Source organism: Maylandia zebra, linkage group LG4 (assembly GCF_041146795.1).
Source record: "Maylandia zebra isolate NMK-2024a linkage group LG4, Mzebra_GT3a, whole genome shotgun sequence".
Lineage (NCBI taxonomy): Eukaryota > Metazoa > Chordata > Actinopteri > Cichliformes > Cichlidae > Maylandia > Maylandia zebra.
In genome coordinates, this window is record NC_135170.1 from 25,839,299 (window position 1) to 25,866,315 (window position 27,017).

The 27,017-nt window shown below is 39.0% G+C and overlaps 1 protein-coding gene across 4 annotated transcripts; it reads left to right on the top strand.

Annotated features, from left to right (window-relative positions):
* Positions 1–104: 104 nt before the first annotated feature.
* Positions 105–27,004, top strand: pbx4 (pre-B-cell leukemia transcription factor 4). Of its 4 annotated transcripts, XM_076883278.1 has the most exons (10): positions 105–1,043; positions 3,129–3,242; positions 4,743–4,816; positions 17,832–18,076; positions 18,574–18,764; positions 18,933–19,068; positions 19,272–19,428; positions 21,055–21,152; positions 22,782–22,868; positions 23,630–27,004. In XM_076883278.1, the coding sequence occupies exons 1-10, from the start codon at positions 859–861 to the stop codon at positions 23,717–23,719; spliced, it is 1,377 nt and encodes a 458-aa protein (XP_076739393.1). In that variant the 5' UTR covers positions 105–858; the 3' UTR covers positions 23,720–27,004. The 4 variants fall into 4 exon arrangements, with proteins under 4 accessions (XP_076739393.1, XP_012776841.1, XP_076739394.1 ...); XM_012921387.5 differs by lacking the exon at positions 21,055–21,152 and having other exon boundaries at positions 109–1,043; XM_076883279.1 differs by lacking the exon at positions 3,129–3,242 and having other exon boundaries at positions 109–1,043.
* Positions 27,005–27,017: the final 13 nt, after the last annotated feature.

Genomic DNA, 27,017 nt, shown 5'->3' on the forward strand with positions numbered 1-27,017 from the left:
CCGATATCAGTGAGGGAGAAAAAAAAAGCTTTAACCAATTACAATAGAACAAGCAGTTCTGGTGACGTAAGGGGCTATCAATTTGTAAAGGTCGTGCACGAGGTGAGCTTGGTCACCTGAAGGAATAATCCAGTTCTAGTATCTGGAAGCATGTGCTTTAAATGTAATGTGGCAGTGTAGTGAGGTTATCTATATCATTAGCTTTCGTTCCTGTTGTACTATATGGGCTGCTAATGGACCCACCCGCTAGCTCGCACTCTGTGGTGCTATGAGTTTAATGGTCAAGGCGACTCACACCACTCGCGCAGATAAGAACATCCCACGTACTCGCGCGACATCAACAACAATGGCAAACCGTAGTCTGTTTTGATAGGAGATTTCGGATTGGAGCTACATGATCTGAAACTCTATTAATCCTGTTTTGTTTTTTCTTGAATTGGTGGATTTTATTTTTAATACCCGCGTGTCCGTCCGTGCTTTTATTTTTTCGCTTTACATTTTTTCCGACAATGTGCGAGACGCTGTTGGCAAGCTCACACAGTCTGTGCATGTGTGTCCCTGCTGCTGCTTTTCTGCTGGGCTACAGCTACTAACCTAGCTGCTTTTCAGTCGGTGGTTAGCTAACTTTAGCCTGGCCGCGTTTATTGACTGGAGGGGGGGGAAAGACAAACGAATGTAAAGCGTATTTGTATAGTCTGTTTTATGACAACAGTCCCCAATTATTTGCTGATCGTCACTGTCGGTACCGTAAGCGGTGTTGTATGATTTGTCGTAGAAAATACTTTGCTGGCTAGCTAATAGGCTAGCTATTTGTGTGTATTCTTCGACGGAGGAAAACGGCGAGTTTCCTTTGAAAGTATGGATGACCAGACCAGGATGATGACGGGTCTCACCGGACTAGGTGGACTAGCACAAGCCGATGTTGGTGACCCAGACTCGGTCAGAAAACAACAGTCCCTCGGTCAGCCTCAACAAGACATAGGGGATATCCTACAGCAAATAATGGCCATCACTGACGAAAGCCTGGACGAAGCACAGGCCAGGTAAGACAACCGAAGAGCCATTTTCCACACATGATAGCTAAGCTAAAGTGAGTTGTATGTCTTCGTTTTTAGGTTCATTTGTTTGTGTGAAACATTCACGTAAGGTAATGCGTAATTGCAACATTAATGCAACTTCACGTTACAGTGTATTTTGCAGCTAAAGCAGTAACGTTAAAGTACATTTAGAATATCTCTCGAATAGTCTCATTACAGTGTTGTAGTTTGTTAGAAGCTCTTTGTTACTTCAGATTGGCTTTTTTGTTTTGTTTTTTCAAACTGTAGTTTGTATACATGCCCATATGGTTAAAATAACGTTAGGGGGCTATCGTTAATCTTAACTGGGTAATCAATGAAGTATCAGATTTAAGAACTACCCCATTTCTGGGTCAGTCGTTGCCGTTTAAAACGCACACATAGACACTTTGGTGCAGCCTTACCTGTACTTTCGTTGTATGGAAAAATTGTTTTAAAATAACTTGAAATATACTTTGTAATAACTTTATATGTTTATATATAAAAACCCTCTGCCCACTGCATCTTAGGAAAATTTATGAATCGATGGCGCAGAATTATCAAAAGTAAAAATGGTTTTTAAGATGGTGGATTTTTTGCAAGTTGCCATAGTTAAGTGTAATTATGTCTTCTGGTTATGATGCCAAATCTTTTGTGCATTTTAAACATTACTATTCTAAATTAGGTTAGAATAATTATCAGTATGTATCTGAAATGTTGTTTACATCAAATTAGTGTCAGTAAAATTGGGTATTGAAGTGCAAATGAGTGGATAAATTAAGGTAAAGGATTAGTCAATTTTACAGACTAGCCAAGTGCCGTCTGTGACAGCAATTACTCATTGAAATGATGCATCAAATGATGTTTGTGTTAGAGGTATCTTTTTAAGCATGATTCCTATAGAAATGGTGCGTTGCACTGAGTGACTGACCCACACTCATTTGCCATGTGGCTTGAGGAGCACAAGGTCAGTTTCAAAAGAAGCGTCAGTATTTCAACAATAGGCAATCGTCCACTGCAACACTGTGGCCACAGTGTGATGTGTCATTAGCTAGTGATTTTCCACCCAACATTTGACCACCTGGTTCTCTTAATTAATTCACTCCTCTTTCACTCCCTCCCTCCCTGGTGTTCATCCTTTTCATTGTGTGCTGGGTGCAATCAATTCTCCTATAATGTGTACGCGAGTGCAGCTGTCCGCAAATCGAGTTTCTATTAATGAGATGGTGGTGAGGGGGAGGGATGATGCTGTACTGGCAGCCTATGATCATTGGGATATTACCTTTCTTCACTAAAAGTTTGAAGACTTAATTGGGCTTCACTTCATTAATTCAAACATTTTTACATTCGTTTTTCCTTTTTAAGGTTAAATTTTTTTCCCTTCCTACTTTGTTTCTTCAACTTAGAATTTTTGTTGAAATTTTAAAAAGGTTGAGTCGTTTTCTGTAAGATAATGTCTAAAATGAGTATTTGTATTTAAAAAGCCAAATATAGTTTTGGAAATCATGTAACACAATTATTTTGAGGTGTTAACAGGGTTTTCTGAAAAATAAATTAAAGGTGTGGCTGCTTGCGGAAGTGCCAGAGGTGTCCCTGCCTGTGTGCTTGTATTGATCTAAACTCCTGCTAATAACAGTCTGGCGTTTCTGAGGATAAAACACCTTCAGAACCGTATGCTCAACATTAACTGACAGTCTTGCTTGCAGTTAGTCTGTATTTGTTTGGCTGTTTTCTATTTTACATCTCACGTAACAGACTAAATCATAATCAGATTCAGGCTAACACAGACCATGTTGATACACATAGATTTGTTAATACAGAGCAGATGCCATGGCTGTTATCAACATAATTCTTAACTTTGAAAAAGTTTGCCGCCCACACATCTATCATTCCTTCAGTTATGATCCACTAATTACTGAGGGGGCTCGCATGTGATCATGACGTCCCTGTCATGCAGGGTGGCAGTGTGTTGGGATGGGGAGTGGCCAGGGCAGTGCAAGAACTCGGTGTTGCAGAGTACACTTCCTGCGCACCATCCACCCTCATCCTCTCACCCTGTCGCCATATGTTCAGATACTGGCCAGAGGAATCGCCGGCGCATTGGGGTGGATCAGACGACCCCACAGAGGGAGGGAGAGCAGGGGGGGGCATGGCAGGGGGTGGCCTGCCACTCAACTTCCAGCACAGGTCAGTACAGGACCGCATGAGCACCCCCTTCTCCCCCTCGTGCTCATACCCACCATGCTGAAGGCAGCCCTCCCCCCAACTCAAATCCAGCAGTGACTGAATTGGTGGATAAAATTACACATTTAGTGCTAGACACATACCTTACACATATAACAGCTTGCACAGTGGGTGCACTATTTTCTAGTCCCCTCATTAATACTGCAGTGAAGATTCACAACTGGAATTGGTGTTGAGGTCAGGTGTAGCCAAATCATATTCATATGTGGTTGTTTTGAATGTGTCATCAGTGATGTTGTATGGAAAGAAATGCTTTATTTCTTTATTATAAGGAGGATCATAATTCATTCTCATTATTAACAGACTTCATGTTGACTTTGCTGTTTATCACCTAAATTAACTGTATATTGCTCATGTAATTGCATATCAACATTGTTGCTATTTAAACCCATTTTTACTATAAATGGTAACTGTGGTGATTTGTGGAACTCCCCATTGAGCACATCCAAATGGATTTATTAATTTATAGGTCAAATCTTTAAAAATACACAGGGTGCACAAATTTACAGCCATTATTCCAAGATAATTAAATATTGCAAGAGCACTGAGGGGGGCATTAAGAACACCTCCATGACCATCTCAACTTGATTAACAGGGCACAGTAGTCTATTGCATGCTTACTGTAATTAACATGTTTTTGTTAATTACAGATGCGTGGGGAAAAGAATACAAACTTTTGAACTATAGCTCCATATTCGCTCAGCAACTAACAGACTCACTCTTTCTGTACACTAATTGTACACTGCCAGTAAAAGAGTTTAGATATGAAACAATGGTGTAAAGTCATTTAGGGTCGTAGTAGGATCAGGGCTTTTCTCCATCCTTGCAGTTTTTAATGAGCTGTATGGGTGTGTGTGTGGGTGCATGGATGTTTTTTGGCAGGAAATTCTGTTGCTGAGGTGTTTTGATTATTTGATTACATTGAAGTGTAGAAGTTTTGCCTTATCTCATTTAATTGCCGTTAGCCTGTCTGGCAATAAAGAGAATGCCTTTGATTAAATTAAAATTGCATTTTAATCCTAGTCATCTCTATCAACTCACTGTCTACTATCATGGAACAAGTATTTCTCTAAGAGGAAGAAATTAGATTAGTGTGTATTAACTCTGAAATCTGGTGCTCAGTAATGATGACCTTGAGGTTTGGCATCATTACCTGCCCCATAGTGCAAAGCATTCAAATGACAACATTACTCTTGCTAGTTCGGATTGATGCATCAGGAATGTTTTTTGCACCGACAAATGCATTTGGCTACTGAAAATGCCTTTAAACAATATGACTCTGTCCCGCTGAGTTGCATGGCATTCTTGAAATGCTCTATTCATAATACATACAGCTCCTCTACCTGTTTTATAGAGGAGGACATGGAATGACTTGAGATGGAGGTCTGTTTATTGTAATCCTCCTCGCTCTCTCCCCCTCTTATTCCCTCTTCTCTTTTACAGGAAGCATGCCCTGAACTGTCACAGAATGAAGCCAGCCCTCTTCAGTGTTCTCTGTGAGATCAAAGAGAAGACGGGTAAGTTTCTACTTCACTCCTTACTGTGTTCTCCACTCTGCACAAATTGTAGCAGTGTTGAGATGTAGTGCATCTTTTCCAGATTCCCCAGCACCAAGTTATTGTTATAATGGTGCCATACACAACTGTATTGATAGTATTTATTGTCAGGTATTAAACACACAATGTGTGTGTGTTATGTGTGCTTTAGTGTTGTATGTTCCGGCCTTGTATTTACAGTTTCTTCAACCTATTTTTGGCTACCGTCCAGACTTTGCTCTGACCAGCTGAAACTATTCTTAGTGGATTAGTGCCTTTGAAACTTGAGTCCTGCAGAACCTTTTGCAGAACATGCTAACAACTGTTATCTTACTTATTGGACTGTAACTTGGTTACCACGTTTCATCTGTGGCAACACAGTCACAGTTTTACATTTTGGTAAGTTCCCAGATGATAAACATTTGGGACAAAAAATGGTCTCAGTTGATTTGATGTCAACAATGTTTGTTATATTAAGGCATGGAAAACACCTACAAGTACTACTAGTACAAACCACTATATTGCGTTTAAATAATCAAACCTGTTCCAGATAGAAAGCTTATGCACAGCTGTTCAGAAGCCGGCAGATATGAAAAACTTCACAGGGGTTATTGCTTTACAGTCAAATTGTTATGCCGTTTCAGTACAAAGATTTTCTTCTCTACACCACTATATAAAAACTGCTACACCACACAGTGTAGGGTAATTGTATATTTGGAATAAATTGCTATGCATATAAATGCAGTACTCTTACCCAAACACAACATTAAAAAGCTACTACTGTGACACCATCTTAACAAATAATGCTGACTTTAAAATACACATAATCTGATGCAAATTATTACCTACGTATATGTGTATTCAAAGTAAACACGCTGCTTATTCTCATCTTGTTAGCTATTCCAGTCAGCTATCTGACAGATTTTAGTGTCGTTCAAAGGAGGAGGCCAGGGATGGATGGCAGATTGATGGTTATGTTAGTTTGAATGGTGTGGGTTTTCGAATCTTCTCCCCTTGACTCTCTCTGTCAGTTTCTCTCCCTTCGTGTGTTCTGTATGCTTTTCTCTCTGTCTCTGTCTTTGTGTATCTTTTAACTGTAAGCCTCTGTTGTTCAAATACAATTTGAAAATGCTGCACTGCTGCCTGTTGTGGCCCTCTGTCAATAATGTATTATTGCTCTCCAGTGATTGGAGAAAAGTAAAGGCTAGGCTTGAGTGAGTGGGGCAGGGTACACTGTTTCCCAGGCAACCAGTGGTCTTATTTACCCTAATGCCATTCACTTTGATTTTCACATTTAGTCTCCCTGCAAACTACAGAGAGGGTCTATGAGTACTTGTACAGTAAACTGAGCAGAAAAACAGACCAAGGAATAAGGGTAGGTTAACAATAGATTAATGCTTGAGGTGAATATGGCACCAAAGAGAAATAGAGATCTGTGGCTTTGCCTGTACTCTGCTGGCCATCTGCCACAAAGTGCCCTCCTAACTGCACTGTGTACCTGCTTTGGCATTTCACTGCTACTCAGACCCCCTGTAGGCCCCATTGTCTGCCTCTGGAATGTGAATTGACTTCTCTTCATTGCAGCTTGTGAAAGACTCAGTCAGTAGTCCTTTAGTATCTCCACTGATTTTTCTACAGTGTTTTCTTGCTAACAAACATAGACTTGAGCTGGCACACCCGCATACACACTCTGTCTCCCTTGCACATATACTCGCACACCAAAGAGGGATAAAAGCGAACTCAGTCTTGGGTCTACTCCTACTGCCTCGGTCTTGTCCTCTCCCCCTCCCGCTCTCTGCCTCGCTCCCATTCTTGAAAGAGAAGACTTGCTCTGAACTCGGGGCTTTGATATGGTAATGTAATGGTGGTGGTGGAGGAGGGGAGGTGGGGCATGGGGGATGGGAGGTGAATTCCTTTGAGTGCTGCAGTTGGTTAGATTGTTTTCATTGTAAAGGAAATGTTCTGCGCAAATGCCAGTATCCCCCACCCTCCCACCGCCACCACCCCAAAACACCCCTTATTTTCAACAGTGCATGCGTTGTCCTGAGCTCTCACATTAAACATGACCTCCGTCTGTGTGAAATTTGATTCTTGTTAATACTTTTTTAAAGATACACTTAAAAAAAAGATATTAAAGCACTTGGAAAGAGACTAGAAATTATCAAAGTTGAGAACCAGTGGCTTTGCTTCAACTCAGTTCTGTTCCCCCTTGCTCTCATGGGTATTTGCTGTAAAAATAGCTCTTGGTGCAATGGGACAGCTTATGCCAAAATCTCTCACAAGCTACTGCAGTTCACTCTCAGAAGTTTTTTTTTTTTTTTTTTTTTAAATTCAGTTCGGGCATGTTTCAGGCATTTCTCCTCACTTTTATGCATTCCTTGTGCTTTACACATGACAACAGTGAATCTGTCACTCACTCTGTTTTGATAACCTTCTTAAGTCCCTGTTTTTCAAGCATGAACATTCACGTTGTTTATTTTTGGAAATGTTTTAAATGAAAACAAAAATAGAGTTTCAAGTGAAATTTGAGCTGTATAGTTTTTAGGCTTGGAGACAACACAGCGGTATAATGAGCCTCTCCCTCCTCCCACTCACTTGGACAAGTTCACACTCCAACACTTGCCACTCTTGTTGATAAGCTGTCTGATAAACAACTCTGTGGCATAGTGCCATGAGTTAGTTTGCCACCATTTATAAGAAGCTAACTACCATCCTACCTGGCTAAGACTGAAATTGCTGGCCCCTAATTGTTGGCCCTAATGGATGTGAATCATATGCAAGTATCTATTATCAAATCTTATGGGCCATCAATCCTTTCAGCAACAACAAAAAGGATTTAACATCAAGTTTATTAGCCAGTGTGATGCTAACCTGAGCCGGTTACTCTGGTACGTGCCCAGTTGTGCCAGTATTCAAACAATGCGTTATGGGAACCGGTTAATTGGTGCTTGGCTCTGCCACATTTCCAATCCATTTTCCTGCACATTTAAAAAAACAACAACTTTTTAGTCACTCCATTTTTAGAATAGAGTCTTAATTTTCAGGCATTTTATAACTCATGCCCATGTTTATAATTATTGTTGTTCTTTCCAGAGCTCTTAAGGTATTTAATAAACTGTTAAAGTTGTTCATGCCTTATCTTTTACCTATAACTTATGACACACCAGTGCAGTGTTTGTGCCTCAGTCAGTCATCGGGCGAGAGTCCTTTAATTCATTAATTAAATTATTACCTTCAATTTATTTGCATTATTCAAGGTACTTCTTTGCATTACAATGTCATTTCACAATCCAAATGGACCCACTGACATATTAAGTGAATTATGACCTGTTTGTTGTTGTTGTAAAAACACTGAAACAACACAAGTAAATGTCGCACATAGTTGTTACACGTTTATTTGCCACCGGGCTAAACACCTTATAAACTTGAGAAATCTAACTTTAATTTTAAAAACGTTTTGTTTTGGACCTGGCCATGCATAAAATCTAACAACAGAATGTCACACAGTGGTGTAATCAAGTTGGTAATATTCCCATTATTGTAAAGGAAAATCCCTTTTAGAACCACATGAATGATTTATATGTTTGTATTCTACAGACTGAGTACAGTTCTTCAAAGTCTAGTGAATACCATGCCTCATTAAAGAGACTTAATTATTATTAGTTTTCAGAGAGCCCATTTTTGAACAGCCATAACATTTTATGTGTTGTTAGAAACCTGAGGGAAGCATTTCATTATTTTTTATGAGGAGAAGCATGCATCTTTTAAACTCAAAAGCATTAAGAAGATAAGAAATTGATTGTGACTAAAATGTAATGTAGGTGAAACTACCAAATTTACATTTTCAGTTCTATCATCTGTCCAATCTGAAAAGAGAATAGGTGAACTTCTTTCTCACTTGATCAAAAAAAATCAGTGATTTCTCTTTTAAAAAGTCTGTTTCATAGTTACCTTCACTATGCATTAGTACAGGACTATTAGATGGGCTTTTCAGGAATCTGCTTTGATTTGTGTTGTCCTGCCACTCAATTGTTTTGTTTTTTTCTTTGCCTGGCTCATTTGCAGAAAAGGATGAAAAAAGATAAGGGTGTGTGTTGAGGGGGTGCAGGAGCGATACAGGGAGATTGATGAGGCAGTAAGAGAAGGAGTAATTACTTGGTGTCCATTCCCCAAGCCAGATTGGCAGACGGCTAATATCACACAGACCCCTGGCCCTGACAGACACCCCCACCCCACACGCACATAGCCTAACTCTAACTGGGGAGTCAGAGCTCTCCAACCTTCAGCAGAGGCCTAATGGTGTGCGGGCCAATGGACTTCTCAGTGTATGTTTTCTTTTCTTTTTTCCCCCCTCTGAAGGCCCTTCTGACAGAGTTGTCACCAGTGGGAGTGGTTTCTCTTTGGTGGAAATGAGAATTTTCTCTAGTGGATGTACCCCTTTTTTCTGGGTTGAGTGTGCTTTGTTGTTTTGTTTTAATAACACAATTTACACATTATGGCCAGAACAGTGGGTTTATTGGAAAAGTTGAGACCATTGGACAACACAGATCAAGCATTTCGCCAAATGCTTTGCTGTTAAGACTACTATGTTTAGTTTGTTTTTGTTTGAAGCGAGATAACCGGTAGAACTGCTGCTGAAACGAAACACTTGTAATTACTTCAACATTGGTAACAGGCCATGCTAGTTCCCAGAATCAGTTTTATGCCAAACAAGGTAACCCATCAGTGTTTGTTGAGGATCATTAACAGGGAAGTCTCCTACCTCTCATCTGCCCTCCCTCTCAGCATGCCTGCGCCTTACTTTTCTTTTAGGGTTTGCTCTTAAAGGAAGCTGGCATCTCTTTAATTAAAGATATGTAAATGTGGTCTCAGCTGGATTGCACTAGTTTGGTGGTGGTGGGGTGGGAGAGTGTCAGAGCCCAGTTCCTAATCCTGACTAATTAACAATTAATTACAATTGATGGGTGCCTTCCACCCCTCTGCAGCAGTGCTCATTGCTGTCCCAGACAGTATGTTTGTATATTTCACACCATGTCATAAATGCAGAGGAGAAATAGAAACATCAGGGCTGGTAGAGGGAGGGGCTATGCGTTCCACCCTAGATTAGCAATATGCATTGGGATGCTGCCTTCATTAGTGTAGCTAGTTATTGTACCACTGTTGGTTAATGTATATTAAAGCCATATTCTGGGAACATGATTGGTATGCGCTTCAGTATCAGGTTGTAATGTAGACTAATCTTTGTGCGTGCAGGTTAACAGACTCAATCCATAGTGCTGTAAAACCCATTGCTATATTCTTATCGTGACCAGCCAAACATATTATAGGTACAGTGGTTTTGTTCCTCACAAGGGTGGAACTTTGAACCTGTTCAGACTAACCATGTAGCCTCACTTCGCTCTAGCACCATCTGACTGTGTCATAATGCTTGTTCACTTGTTATAAATGGGCACTGCTCTTCTGATCTATCGCTTAATTGCCACCTAATTTGCATAACAGTGCAAATTAACGACCTCTCAAATGAGCGTTCATTTTTCACAAAGTCTTTAGGAGCTCCTTAAGAGTCTGTGCTAATGAGCACAGGAGGCAGCTGGCCTGATGAGAGTTGACTGGGGAAAGATCCTAGCAGTGCTATAACAAGCCTCCTGCTTAGGTGCTCTTCGTCATCCTCCTCTTCCTCCTGTGACATTTAGAAAATTTTTCTTCCATGTCTGTCTTTTGTTATGTGCAGAAATGCATTGGACTCAGGATATATTAGAGATGTAATTACAGCTGCTCGCTTGTGCTTAATATGCACTTTAAACATTACAGATTTTAGGTATTGTACCTTATTGCCAATAAAATGTTGTCTAGAAAAACATCTTGTATTATTCATTCCTATAACAGCTCAGTTTGGTTACAAACTGTGCTGGAAGTTTAATTCACGCTTTGTCAGATGACTAGCTGTGAGAAAATACCAGTATACCTACTGCATCTCACAGTCTGCTTGTTTAATGTCTGTGTTATCGGCATAAGCTTAAAGCAGAGATGGAACGCACATCCCTCCCCCTGAAATCATAAATATGTACAATAAACAATGTTTTGTGGTGATAGTTGGGTAACAAACCAGACTGACCTCAAAAATTTCGATTATTTCAGCTGTTCAGCATGCAAACATTTGAAGGACTGAAAATTTATCTCTGGATCTCTAAGCATGACTGCTCTGTTATGCCAAAAGTTGGTGAATAGTTGTAATCTTAGTTAGTTTACATGATTATCGATTGTTTTAACAAAGGGATTCCTTGACCTTTATGCTGGTAGGGAGATGGCCAATTAATAACTCATTTGGACAGTGTTGAAATTGGAGTAAAACATGGAAATCTGGAGACCAAAGCAATTACAGACAACTGTTAATGATTCACAGATTCATCTGTAGAAACCTTGTAGATTTTTTTTTCTTCTTCTTCTAAATAGATCTTTTTGATCTCTTCATAATCATTGGATTTTTGGGTAGGAACTAAAATGTACCAGGAAATGCTTGTGCTTGATTAATAACTCAAAACAAAATGAGTGCATTGTGTTGAAAAGCCAAAAAAGCAATAATTAGTCCCAATTTTCTTGTCTTCATAGTCGTTGGAAGCCGTAACATTGATTACATTCAAATTTGTTACATTGTCCAGCTCTGACAGTTGATATTTCAGATTAAGATATATACAATATAAAAATAATTTTTTTACATTTGTAATTGTTGTCACGGAAATTAATTTCATTATTTACCTAAAATACAAATATAGATTTTAGAGAAAGAAAAGCTTTGTTGATCTTTCATTAAGGGACAACACAATTGATATCCTTCAGTGTTTGTGTTGCATTTGTTGTTGTCCTTGTCCAAGCCTCTCTGTTTAGTTAATTAAGGGCTGATTGATGATGTGTTGGACTGAAGTGTTGTTTGCTAAAGGTGTGAATTCTCCAATTCACACCTTCGTAAAACCACAGTGTTTACTTTAAATGCTTACCTCTCAGTGTGTGTTTGTGTCAGTGTGGGGGGCTGTGTGCTACAGGACTCTTGTAAACTACCCAAACAGATGCTGATTAGTGTGAGCTGCTTAAAGTATAAATGGACATATGGATTGGGCTCATTAAAGCCCCATTCAGACATGCACTCCTTTCTATTAATCTGATGGCATCTGAACGTGTCAGTTTCATGTCCGAAGGAGCACCCTGGTCAGTCTGTAAAAGTTGCAATCACAGTTTAGCTAGGGGCTTCTTGCAGAAAGCTTTTTCTTTTTTTTACTTCTTTTAAAATCTAAAAAGATTTTTAAAAATTGATTTTTCATTCCATAAAAACTTAAACTTTGTGCCAGCTGTTAGAGTAACAGAAGAAAACCTGCCATTCATTATTGAAGAAAACCTCATATTATTCTGTATTATATTTCTCACTTCAATGGTTTTAAAATGTAGTTTGTATATCTCTCTCTTTTTTCTTTTTTTTTTCTTTTCTCTTTTCTTATCACCCACACAGAAACATATCTGCGGGTTGCATACACTTAGTTGATTGAACAAACTTAAATCACCATCTCTCTCATTTAAATCTCTTAGTTAAAAAAAACAAAACAATCAGAGTTCAGGTTTAATGTTTGGAAAGCCAGGCCGTACCTGCTAGCATTTACTTATTTTTAATAGCTAAACTTTGGGTTTGAATGGGTGAGGTAAAGAGAGGATTTATACTCCTGTGTAAAATGTGTAGAAAAGTGTAGGTATGTCGCAACTGTAACCTGACTTCACTTCCCTGGAAATGTAACTATACTCACCACGTCCACAGTTTGCACAGGTACAAATACTGGCAATGGCATTGGCCATTTGCCGAGGCTACGCCATAGGCTCTACGTAGCCATCACACCAGGATAAATTAAGTGTAGCAAAACATATTTATGCATTGCTGGCAGCACAACAGGTTGTTGTATGCACAGCCTATGTTTTTAAGTTGTTCAGCTTCCTAAAAAACCTGATTGTTTTGGAGACGAATGGTTTTTATTAACATTTTAATGTTTTCACAACTTATATCTAGCTCTTTGTATTAGCTTCAAATGTAGTTAATTCCTTTTACTTAATCAATAATTTGATTTAAATCCAAACAATTCACAATTTGTCAAAGAAGCCAATGGTGTGATGAATTTTGTTAATATGATCAAAAAGCCAAGTGTAAACTTTCAAACAAACTGGTAAGTTCAACTTCAGTATAAAATGCCAAGACTGAAATATTAATTGTAATAATATTGTTGTAAATAAATCAGGTAGAGCACACTTAATTGAGGAGTAGGTTCAGTTTTGGTCAAGTCTGGTTTTCTTTGGTCAAATATAGCTCTAGTTGCATTAAGCATATCCATGTCTTGTCAAAGGCTGTTGTGGGTTTACTTGAATTTAGTTGTGAAGAAATTTGAGGTAAGTGTAACATATGACCTAATGGGAAAAAATGCCATCACTCACTCGATTACAGGATTAATCCTGTATCTGAAAAAACTTAAAATTACTGAATAGTACAAAACGTTTCCTTTTTAGAAGAATAACTGAATATTTTTGTGTAAAACTACACTTTTCACTTTTGTTTTTTTATACATCGCCCATTTAGCATAAAACTCAGCAGGGAAGTGATTCATTTTTAATGCTAGTTTTACAGTTTGAGTGCCATATTTTTCAACCTGCCTAAGGCACAGTTTTGTTCACACAGGTCTTCTTTTTTCCTTTTTGAGCAACCCATATTTTTACCAAAATTGCATGGTAAATCAAAATGGTTCACACAGAGAAGAGGTTAGGTGTGAATATTGACATTAATCATTATAACCTATGGTTTTGTAATGAAATTGCTTTTGGCATCCAGGTAATTATTTGTCATATTGCATATATGGATCTGGATTTAATTAATAGAAAGTTTGCATTTCATTCCATGGTTTGAAAACTGGTCTCTTAAATAGTACATTTCACTCTTTTTCTGCAGAATGAAAGTCAAACTCATCCAACAAAAGATAATTAGGAGTCTGTTCCAGTTTCATCAAACTTGCATTTACCGTACTGTTGGTTTTTTTTTTTAATAAATAATTTGTGGAAATCAAATCAGTCAACCTGGAGGGTTTTCAGCTGCCGTTTGGTGTCATGCGTAGTTCAAGAAGAAGTTTATTTTTCCCAGAGGTTTTGTTTTTTTTCATCTGATAAAATAGTGAAAGAGTAGTTTAATAGATAGATTGGCCCCACTTCTTATTTCCCTTCACTGTATTTCTATTACGCAGGTGCTATTTTATCACTTGCAGTCAGTTTTAGTCTTTTATACATGGGTTTACCTATCATAACACCAGAGCTGGTGCTGAGATTTGTTTCTGCATTTTTATAAGTCAAATTAGCATATTTATGTAGCAATTTTTTTTTTCATTGTAAAAAAAAAAAAAAGTCTTTCTATGGGCCATTCTCTTTATCTGAATTCCATATAATGAAAGGAAAAACTGATGTTTTCACAGTCCTATCTTTTTTTTCCCTTTCTGGCTCCCTCGCTCTCTGGCACGTCTGTACTCTGGATTCTGTATATTTGTGGCCCCTGTCTCTTTCTCTCCCGCACACATATCTTCTCCTGTGACTCCTTTTTTCAATTCTCCTTGGTTCTCCTTCTACCCTCTCTCCTTACCTTTTTTCCCCCTTTTTTTCCCTTCTCTATCCTCCTCTCTCTCCCGCTCCCTTGCTCTCTCCCAGTGAAAGGCTGAGAATACCCAAGGGAGCTGATGCAATTAAAATGCTAATCCTGTCTGTCTACAGAGAGAGGGAGAAGGAGGGGGGGGGCTGACAGCATGAGGGATTGCGGCTCACATGGAGAACTCGACTGAAATGGAGAACAGGGGGGTGGGGGGCACTGGGGGAGGTGTGTGTGGGGAGGGGGGTGCGCTGAAAGGGAGGGGGGAGGGGACGTGTGTTGGGGAGACGGAGTGAAAAAGGGGATGCTAGCGAGGGAAAAGACAGACAAGGATAAAGCTTGTGCTGTGAGCTGAGCAATGATATACTGATTACGTTTAAGCCTTATCTATGCCTATGTGTGGAAGGCATTACAGTTAATGTACAGCACTATACTACTGGTTAGGTTGTTCACCCTTACCTGCAGCACTTCATATATTGTGTTGTCTGCACAGCACACCATTTCCACATTGGCTGTGCAGAAATGAGAATGATTATGTATGCAGTGAAAGCCCAGCTGGATACCCTGAATATTTCATAGTATGTGTTGCTCGCTTCGTCTCTCAATACCACACCGCCCAGCTTGGCTGGTAACGTGTGCATAATAGTGTGATTTCTAAGATCTTTGAATGCAGCGTATGGGCCTTAAGCAGTCGTACTATTTTTTTATTTTTTATTTTTTAAAGGTGAATTTAAGTATTATTACTTATAGCACTGCTGAGTTTTAGCTTCTCGGTAATAGACCCAGTCGGGTATTGGGATACATTTGATCAAATGGAAACACTGTTTAGGTTCTAATATGCAGCCAGCTTTCAGACCTGAAGACTCTTTGTTGTTTCTAGTTTTCACGAGTTGTATTGGTGGCTTCAGAGTCAAGGACTTTTTAAATTATTCTTTAAAAAGTCTTTATATGTGTCTGTGTCATATGGTGTTCTCTTCTGCGTGGTATCTTAACTCATCTTAACAGATGCTATAATACCACTAGACCACTAGACTGTGCATGAGTGTGATTCTGGATAATCACAGCTTAATTGGAGTAATTAGGGGAATGTAGGGGCATTAGGCTACAGCTGGGGGGCCATAATGAGTGGGGGCAAAAGGGAGGGGGAAAGAGGTGAGAAGCTTCAAGAGCCACAGTTGCCCTCTTAACTGTAGGTCAGTTGTACATCTCTGTAAATGGGCTGTAAAGAACAAAGCATAACTACACATAGTTATGTAGTTATAATCGGCATACATAAAACTTAGGCAACACTAATAATTGCGTAACCATTAATATATTGGATACAAAAAAGATCTTGCCATTGATATGCAATTTGGATATACTTCACATAGCTAAAAATTGTACAGTTCTTTTGTGAATTACAGAAAAGAAAGGAAAAAGAGGAGGGAAAGAGATGGGCGAATCAGGGTCATTAGTTCAGGCGGCTGGGTCTGCTGCATTCCTGAGCCCTGAGATGGGGGAGCAGCAGAGCAGGAATGTGCCTTGGAGAGAGAAGAGACCTAAGCAGAGGGAAAAGAAAAAGGCAAGAAGGAACAAGAAATAAAAAAGTGAAGGGTAGGAAATGGGGAAAGTTGGACACTTGACTACTTACAGCCTTGTAAAATGGTGGAACAGACTCATTTATCAAAAAGAAGTTATGAAAAAGAAAAAAACTCATTTGCTCCATTGCACTTGGAAAATTTAAGCAAAACTGTTTTTGTCCTCATTTCTTCACATCTGTTACCCTACACTACAGCTCCAGTCATTTGTTAGCTTTGACTTCTCCACAGCTGCGGAAAACTTGTTTTTCATTGCGACCCTTAAGGACTCCAAGTAAAGACTCACAGGTCTCATAAGAACTGAACTTTGATACGCTGACAAACTAGAGTAATCCTTAAGGAAGACAAGTGCCTAATGCCACTCAGTTTCCACAGGGATTAATCTCATCATCCATACTCGTAGAATCTGTCTCCCTTAAAATCCCTGTTAACTTTGTCTGTTTTCAATTTTTTCTTTTTCTTATTTCTTTTAGTCTCAAGTTACAAAGATCAACATAAATGTGGTTACAGTACTGGTTTTATATGTGACTATGAATCAATATTTCCAATCATAATGTAAATATGACCTTAAATGTATTTATTTTACTATTGTGCAAAAGCTTAGGTGTGTTAGATTATTAGTAGTAGGGAGGGGGGGGGGGCATCATAATTCCTTAGTTTTTTTTTTTTTTTTTTTTTTTTTTTTTTTTGATGTCCTTAAATGGCTTGATTTCTGTGACCAACAGTCAGAATATTCACTTTAAAGTGATGGGAAACAGAAAATGTATTTTTATTTATTTATTTATTTTTAAATCATTTATGGTCAAAAGATTAAAAGAGAAAAAATTGCTGTCAGAATTTTTTTTCTTTCCTTTTAAAGTCAAATAGGCATTCATAGCTATTTTTTAAATTCAGTCTTTTAATCACAGCAATAAAAAACGATTCTTTAATTCATGCATTGTTATTAATATAATGTATAAGATTTCCCAAAAAATGTAACAGTTTGTAAACGTTCAGCTCGAGACACTAAATTGTGGTGCCAAGTTTCTACTCTTACTTTTTGAAGTTGAATGATTGAGAGGCAAAAAAAAAAAAGGGGGGCAAGTGAAATTGAATTTAGTTAAGTGTTAAAAGCTCCAGGCTCTGAAGAAAAGATGGTTGTCTGGAGTTAAAACTTTTCTGTAACAAAGGTGTCTTTAAGGGAGTATGTGTTTGTGCACATGTGTGAGGGGGAGAGAGAGAGATGAGAGCATGGCTGCAGGCTGACAGAGGTCCTGGTATAATACAGTGGTGGAGAGCAGCGACTGATAACTATACTTATGGCCACTGGGGCTCATAGTGACAGCACATGCACTCCTATTACTGGTCCCATGCCTCATGCCCTTATCTCTGGCAGTGTGCCACTGAGGGACCACACTGCCCTCTGCTGTTGGTTTAGAGGAAGTTCAGGCTTATTGAGAATTCAGTCAGGCATTCATAGCAATGACTCAGGGGAGAAACTTGTGACTGGGTTTTGACAGTACTCCACTTCTTTGAATTTTAGCAGTGATTTATTGTCTTTCTGTGCATTCCTATAAGCCACAGCAGTATACCTTCGCTTGGAAAATTGTATGGTCTGTCTTTTTCTCTGCGTGTGTGTGTATGTTTTGGTTTTTTGTTTTTGTTGTTTGTTTTTTAACCAACAGGTTTTCTTAGATCTAGATGAGTAGTTTAGCAGGTGTTTTCTCAGACAGGTAAATGCTAACCTTATCTGCCTAAATCACATTGTCTCTCTCTTTTTTTCCAGTTCTGAGTATACGAGGTGTGCAGGAGGAGGACCCCCCAGATCCTCAGATCATGCGGCTGGACAATATGTTGCTAGCGGAGGGTGTGTCAGGACCAGAAAAGGGCGGCGGATCGGCTGCAGCGGCTGCAGCTGCAGCGGCAGCCGGAGGCTCCCCCACCGACAGCAGCATCGAACACTCTGACTACAGAGCCAAGCTTGCCCAGATCCGCCAGATATATCATTCCGAGCTGGAGAAGTATGAGCAGGTTTGTGCTGAATGCACATCGGGGACATGCATATGTGACACATTCCTTGCTTGTACAAAAAAACATTTTGGCAACCCTTGACCGTAAGATGAAAAGTGACTTTGTTTGTTGTTTGGTCAAACACAAGATAACTGGAAAAACAAGATACATTTGTGAAACTGCTCAACAGGGCTAGTGATGTGTAATAGACAAAAAGTACAATGGACAAAAGAAGTGTCCAGTTTATTTTCTAGTGCACTGGGAAATTATATATTTTAGGTCCACATGGAAAAAAATGTACAGGAATTAAAACTGGAACAAAGTATCTAATATTTGTTTTAAAAGAATGTATTTGTTTAATAATTTCTATTATCAGATGCTATATTGTTATTCAGAGTAGTCTGAAAGCAGATGCTTCAAAACGATCCCACTGGCACTGGGCAGAATTTGTGCTTTGTCCTTCTTTTGACAATAGTATTCAACTGCTCTCTCTCCCCCTTCCTCTCTCTTTGTTCCAGGCCTGTAGTGAGTTCACCAACCATGTAATGAACCTGCTGAGAGAGCAGTCTCGCACACGGCCCATCTCTCCCAAGGAGATTGAGCGCATGGTGGCCATAATCCACCGCAAGTTCAGCTCCATTCAGATGCAGCTCAAACAGAGCACCTGTGAGGCTGTGATGATTTTGCGCTCACGCTTCCTTGATGCCAGGTCTGTCTGTGTGGGTCTACATGATATGTTTATCATCTGTGTGTTGACTGGCTGGTTACCTTCCTGTGGGCAGAAATGATCTGAGCACTTAGAAATGATTGTTTTATCAGATGCACATTCCAAAGATACTGGTCATTATCTTGCTGTCTCTCTTTCTCTGTCTCTCAGACGTAAGAGGCGTAACTTTAACAAGCAAGCTACGGAGGTGCTGAACGAGTATTTCTACTCCCACCTTTCTAATCCTTATCCAAGTGAGGAAGCCAAGGAGGAACTTGCCAAGAAGTGTGGGATCACTGTGTCTCAGGTGAGTTGCCAACATAACTGTCATCCGGTATAGAGTAGAGATTATATAGTTGTTGAATCCAGGATTTTAGCCAGTTCATTTTTTTTTTTTTTATATATAAGTAAAATAAGACTGAATAACTAAACAATTGTGGGGTGGGGGTGCCAACAGATGAGATGCACGGCAGATAAAATAAATGCAAATGACATCTGTCTGGTCCTCAGGTCTCTAATTGGTTTGGCAACAAGAGAATACGCTACAAGAAGAATATTGGTAAGTTTCAGGAGGAAGCGAACCTCTACGCAGTTAAAACAGCGGTGGATGCGGCCAATGTGTCGGCGCAGGCCAGCCAGGCTAATTCTCCGGCAACGCCCAACTCAGGTACCGCATGCTCCATTTCTTCTACCCACATAGGCTTCACCTTTCTTGTTAACAAGCTTCTCTTCCTTTTGTATAAGCTTTTGTCCTTGCATAACTGGACCACAGGATGAGTGTATAGTGGACTGACATAATGGTTCACAGGAAAATTCACAATGCAAACTGCAAATAAGCTCTCACTCAGCTACCACGCTAAGTGTTTGTAGTTCTCTGAAATGATCTCATAGAAAGAAGGATGTATGCTGGTACATATTACATTAGTTATAATAATCAGTATTGAGGCAGTAACATAGTATGCACTTTTACATTCTGAAACAGAAAATTGCATGTACCATTTGGAAAATTTGGGCACATACCTTCAGCTTGTTTATTTTTTTAAAGAACCTTGCTTATCCAAATATTTTACAAGAAACTATATGCTTATATTTTCTGAGCAGTTCCTTCACCAATCTGTTTAAGTAATTATATTTTGTCATTCAAACATAAATTACCTTTTAATGGAATGAGCCACAGTACTTACAGGATATTATGCTCTGTAAGCAATATTGAAATGACATAATGCATTATGTTATGCATTATGTCATAATGCATTATTACCCCAGTTGCTGTATTTTTTTATAGTTTTGTATTTTTTAATGATATGTTCTATATGTAGATATGGGACTGCATCCATACACACATGTAAAATGTAGATGGTACATTTCGTAACTCTAGTAGTGACAGCACTAAACTGTAGCTTATAAAATGCGGCTCTGAGCGCTCACCTGTCTGAAGTGTTGTACAAAATTTTATGTGCAAGATTCTCAATTAATATCTACAGTCTGTCATTGTGACTTTGTGTATTCAGACCTGTGCTATGTTGAATGTTTTACTTTCATAGTTAATGTACGTACAGAGATCCTGACATGATAATACTTACATTGCGACTTTAAAGTTACAGGGATGTAGAGCATATTAGAAAGGATACTTGATGTTGTTGATACACTGACACAAATGGTCCCCCATAATTAATTCGTTTTTTTTCTTGAACTGTTTTTGGAGTGGTCTACAAAAATCTTTAAAATTATATATGCAAGCAGCTTAAGTGGACCTTTTTAGGTAGAGGCTCTGGTTCATTTAATCGCTTCCCTTCTTGGGGCTTCTGTGTACTGAAACATACATTTTCCTTTTGAATTTTAGCTTTTTGGCTTAATTTCGTCTTAATTTCATCTAATAAGACACAGGATAAATGCAGCTGTCTGTGCCATCATTTCCAGAGCTTTAAATTTCAGGCCATCTGGACTAAAACGCAATCCTGGAGTTTTCACATTGAAACTGAGTCAGCTACATTTTCAAAAGGCCCCGTTGTAGTGGTGTGGAAATACCAGTTTAGTGCAGGCATTACACATGGAGATAACAAAACCGACTTATTTCAAAACAAAAAGGTATTTGTGTTGATGTTTTGCTGTTTCACCAGTTAGTGGACACTGAAGCATATTCTGCGCAGAATCTTCCTTTAGGTTTTATAAATATGAGAAAATAGTAACAATGACCCTGATTTTCAAAGCGTTGTCCCTGAGCAATGGTAACCTTTTGAGTCCATTACAACGTGGTGAGGCTGATTGGCTATTGGATATACATTGCCTGCAGGGTCACCAGGGTCATTCAGCTTATCTCACACAAGCGACACCTACCTTGGCCTACGTTCCCTCAACGGGGAGGGTCTCAACATCGCCCCCTCTCTACAGGTATGCACTGAGGACAGCTGTGGAGTTGGCAGTTGCCCTCAATGCTGTTAACCTAGCCACCCCACTTCCCCAGATATCTTCCCTTAGGCTAGCTCCTTTTGACCTCTCCTCATTTCCTCCCCTTGGCTTTGTCTTTATCACCACTGACTCCTGCTCCACACAGACCTATGTAGAGGAAACCTTGAGGAGCATTTGCCTTTACTCATGAGAATGTAGGCAATGTAGTTTGTGTCATATGTTAAATAAATGTTCAGCAAGCATAGGACCCGGTTCAATATGGAAACGTCTGTGTGGGGTCATCGGGGTTCTTCACAAAGTTGTCTTCATGCAGCTGGTATATTCCTACAAACCAGGTCTGGGGATTGATCCTGTAGTCCCTCTGGTTAATCATCTGTTTCTCTATGTCTAGGTTGTCCTATATTTCAAAGTGTGTCACAGTATCCTGCCTTTTTCAGTCCTTGTTTTCCCCCAAGTGTTCCAAAAATCCTGTGTCTTTATATAAAACCCATTTCCAAAAACACTGGGTCACTATGTAAAATGTAAACAAAACAGAATGCAGATATCAGCAGACAATTTAAGCCTTATATTTAATTGAGAATTGTACAAAACCAGCAAGCCAGATGCTGAAACGGAGACACAGGGCATGTTTGTGACTATTGCATCACCTCTTCTCCAGTTACTGTAATTTTGAAAAGGAATTGTTTACCCATTTTTGCTTGCTTTAGTATTTCAGTTGCTCAACATTTCAGGGTGTTCTTTATTTTACTTTTTTGTTTGTTCTCTGCCAGATATTTTCAATGGGTAACAGATCTGGATTGCGGGCAGGGCAGGTCAGCATCTGGACTCTTTTATTATGGAGCCAAGCTGTAGTAATTCATGCACAATGTAGCTTGGCACCGTCTTTCCAAAATAAGCAAGGCTTTCCTTGAAAAGGATGTTGCTTAGATCGAAGCACATGTTGCTCCAAACATGCACATATCCTGTTAAGGGACCTGTTGCCAATTAAATTTATTGGTTTGTGGTTTTCTTGTCATTTTACTGCATTTTGTTACCACGTGTCAATAAAAATCCAAATTATAGTATATGATATGTAATCTTCATTCAACTTTCACTTGTATAGAATTTTAGTTATTGCAAATCATTGCATTCTGTTTTATTTGCATTTTATACAGAATCCTAGCATTTGGAAAAGGTGTTGAATTCATAGGAGTAATGTGCACCATACTCACGTAGATGCAGAAGAGATTTTATTAAAGTGAATTGTTCTTGTTACTTGTCTGTGAAAAGAATTGTCATTTTGTTGTTTTGGATGGATCCACAGATTTCTTCTGTTAAGCACCAGTATAAGAGGAGGTAAAGCACTGCATTTTGGCTTCAGCTGCAGTCTTTCATTCAGACCATAAGTGGTTTAATGGAGAGTCATGAAGCTGATTGGTGAGCTGCAAATTTTAGTGCTCGCACTGAAACAGGGTAGTAGATGAGCTGTATTTTTGAGTAGTGCAGTCTGGCTCTGATGCCTACAGGAGAGGTTTGTGGATGCTGTAACTTCACTGGTCAGTCTGTGGAAAAAATATTTGTCTAATTGTGCTAAACTGTGTGTGTGTGTTTTAAATGTTTTGTCTCTGACAGGTGGATACCCTGCACCCTGCTACACACCTGACGGGCGGCTATGAGGAGTTGTCAGGTAGTGGCCTCTACACCCCTCATCGCCTGGATGTGAGTACCAACTTAAACTCATGTGGTGTAGCTGATCAATAAGTATTTGGGATGCCTGAATACTGCTCTGTACAGTGCTCTTAAAGTATAGAACATTTTAATTGTGTTGAAATTGTCAACTTTTTAAAGGTCGATGAAATCCAAGCACTTTCGCTGAGTTTCAGTTCATTTAGCTTTTGACTTGGTTACTTAAGAAAATGACTAAATATATGAATGTAAGAAGAAAAATAAACTTTGCTTCATGCAGGAAAAGTAACAGCAGAGAAAGAGAGAAATTTTGCTTTGCCCTCCAGTTTAAATTAAATGTGGGGTTGTATGTGCCAGGATTTATTGATTTCTGCAAATGTGTGTGTGGAGAGTTCTTTTCAGTTTTGAACTTGTACATAAACTAAATGTTTTACAAATCAGTGTGTTCTGTTTTGATGTTGTGCACCTATTGTTTTTTTTTTTTTAGAAACAGGTTGGTAACTTTACTTCTATTACTTCAGTAATACCCACTGCAAGTTAAAACATGCTAAAACATGAGTTACTGTAAACATGTTCTGGAGTTACGCCTCTGGATTTGAGCACCTTCACTTAGTACATTCAGAAAACCAGGAAGAAGCAGTACTGTGTTTTAACAAAGTGGTTCCCTATTATTTGAACCATTTTGTCTTGCGGATGCATCCTTTGATTACTAAGCACAAATGTAGCTGATTAAGACTGTTATTTATTAAAACCTCCCTTCTCATGTAGAATCCTTCCTCTGTTGCTTTTTGCAGGCTAACAGCTGGCAGGACACCACCAACCTCCCCTCGGTTACCTCCCCTCCCGGTCCTCCTGGCAGTGTCCACTCCGACACCTCCAACTGATCTGTTGGCTCTTCCTGCCATCACTTCAGTCCCACCGCAGTTTGCTCTGACTACCATCTTCAGTCCCTCTTTTATTTTTTTTATTTTTTATTTTTTTCTCTTCACTACTTTCTTGTCTCTCTACTCAACTAGATGGCCACACAAGGCTTTATTTGCATTTCATAAACACACTGTGCTGGAACACAGGACAGCCGAACAGTAGCTAGGAGGACTTCTCCATCCAGCTCTTCTGAATTCAGCTCTACCCTAATGCTCAACGCTTCGTAACTCAGATTTGAAAGGGGGTTGGAGTTTACTGAGGCTGAGAAAACATGTTCTGTTAAGGACATTTCTGAAGACCACTCACCCAGCTGTGTAGATGATCATGATGTCTGTACATTATGTGTATATGCACGTTAACTTCACACAGTACTTACAGTTTGTTCACGTGCTGTTGACCTCTGCACTTAACCCTTTGCTTTGGAAAACTGTGTGTGATTGCCTGTATCTCGTGAAGCCTTGGCATTTGACAGCCAAACTGTTGATACGGATCACCAGGGAGCTCTGCTCACCTTGCTCGTACCAAAGTGCTGCCCCAGTAGTCGTCAACACATCTCTTCCTCAAAGATCACCTTCTGCCAACTCAATACAAGAGACTACTGTATCTTCTGGTCCTTATAGCTCGATGTTTCATTCTGTTGGAGATTTCAAAGACCCTTCCACAACATACACTTTGCAACTTTACAGTCGTTTTCATAGTGAGCTGACATAAAAGATGTGTCAAGCACAAAAGTTAGCATCCTTGTTATGGGTGTCTCTACCTGTAAAAGGGTAGTTAAGGGGATCACTGTTCTAAACCAGGCAGGACAAGTGATAATAGGGCTGATGAGAAGAGGAGGAAAGGGCAGAGCGAGGACAACATCTTTGGTTGAGTGGATGTAACTAATAGCCCTTTTTGTTGCTAACCAATAGAGGGTGTTGGTAGATGGCTTGTAGACTTTACTTCTTGCTTTCTGTCCACTAGTTTATTTGATTGTAGGCTATTTTCTAATGCTGTTTCACCAAGAATGCACCAGCCACCACCAAAAATTTGCTCAATAAAGCATCTAAATGACGATAAAAGAAGGGTGGAAAGATTTTGGGGCATTGATGTGTTATTGGGACAAAACGTGTCATGAATTTAGAAACGTGACTGTCTTCCATGCATGTAGGACTTCTAGGCGTGATATTGTTTTCATTTAACCTTCCGAGTTTTTAGCTTCATTTTTATTAACAAAAAATAAAGGGTATAATTATTACAGTCAGACCAAAAAGGAAAAAAGTGCATCATGTATTGCTATGATGTGTGTGTCTCTGTGGGCGTGTGTACAGTGTTCTTGGGATGTCTTAGTCAAAATGGCTGGTGCCCTCTGACCTTTGTAAACATAGAGACTGGGTGCTTCCACCAGCCGATCACACACCAGATGGGGTTCAGCTGAGATCTCCCCCCAATCTTGAAACATTTAAGCTTGTGAGCCCGAGGCAACACACTACAACCTTCTGTTGTACCAAAACCAAAAATATCAAGTTCAGTAATGTAATAATGCTACTCTGTGTCTCTAAAGTTGGTGCACAGCCACCTTCTCAGTTTGAGGAGAGGAGGGAATTATATTTGTATCTGTGTCTCTCTGTGTGGTGTTGTCATGCCTCAGTTGATTTGATTTTTGGGGCTTTTCGTTGTGGGGCGAGTAGTGTCGTATCACACTTGTAATTTGATTGTGAGCATAGAAGGAATGCTCTCCTTTTTACCCATCTTTTAATACCTTCTGGTAAAACTACAATTATTTTATCTTTAGTTCTATGGCCAATTGGGCAAGGGCTTCTCTCTCTCCTCTGTTACCAAAAAAGAGGCAGTCCTGGGTGTAGCAAAACTCTTAACCCACATTTCAGACAACCCCACAACATTTTGGGTGATTTCATTGTTTGGAACTATTTTATACATTAGCTATTATGTGAATAACAAAGCATTTTTGATAGTAAGGTAAAGCCTTATGAAGATTTAAGTGTCAGTCAAGACTTTGTTGAAGCATATGTTACAGAACAAAACTTGAGCTTGAACGCTGATCACATGTGATAACCCTGAGTACTCGTTTTGTTACTCATTGCAGTTCATATGACTGTAACTTATGTTATTGCCACACCAAATTATCACGCCCCCGCCTTTTTCTACCTGTTGTAATGGATGTCACTGTACAGTTTGTGTAATGTTTCAGTAATTTTTCTTTTTTTCGTATATAAGTTTTGATGTTTGGTTGAAATGCCTGTTTATTTTTGGCCTTTGTATCACAGGATTCACAATAACTATCAGTTTAAAATATTATTTAGGTCTTTTGTTACATACTTGGGTTGAAATGTATGCTATACAAATGTAATTGTATTTGGTGCTGTGGAAAGATAACTGTATGAATTGAGGTTATAAACATTTTATTTCATGTATTGATTTATGGATCCACTTCCTTTCTTAATCTCCTCCAAGTTTCCTCAGTTATACAGTCACTTTTCCAAATATTCCCCAATTCTGGTGAAATTTTTACCTTCTCAAAACATTCCAAGAAACAGAAAATTGCAGTTTAAATACAAAATTGGTTCTTTTGAGCTGTAATAAGCCTCTCAGTTATATCTAAAATGTAGATACCTGTAATTTCAAAAAATACAGACAGCAAATTTGCAAACAGGAGTCAATGCTTTTCAGGTTTTTTGTTAGAAAAAAATTGTTTTACATTTAATCTGAAGATCTGTTTTTGTGTGCCACACCATAAACAGTGAATATAGCCTAAATACAGTTGTCCAAATCCCGTAATGTTGATACATACACTGTATGTCTCCTTGACACATTTCAGCCTTATGATTGTTTGGATTCTGTAAGTGACTAAATGACTTCCACAGCACCAAATGGCTTCTTAACCCTTTGATTTCTTTGATTTTTATTAGTCAATTTGTATCTCCCTTCTTTCCCTTGTATTTACCCCTCTCTCTACCTCTGTCTTTCCATTTCTCTTGTATATAACCCCCACTGTTTTCAGACTTGTGAGTCTGTATGAACTCCTTTTATACCTCAACTTTAGAATTGTTCTAGAAAGAGTAAAACAAAAAGGAAGAATATGACAAATTGTAGTGTTCTTATTAGAAAATTAATAAAATGATTTAGTGTGATTTTTTTTCCCCCCTTCAGTATTTGATTTCAGATTTTAGAAGTGTTTCATTTTATAATTTGTCACAAATGCTCTTGTGATAGTCAAACGTAATAAAAGGAGAGATTGCACCATCTGATGATTATGTG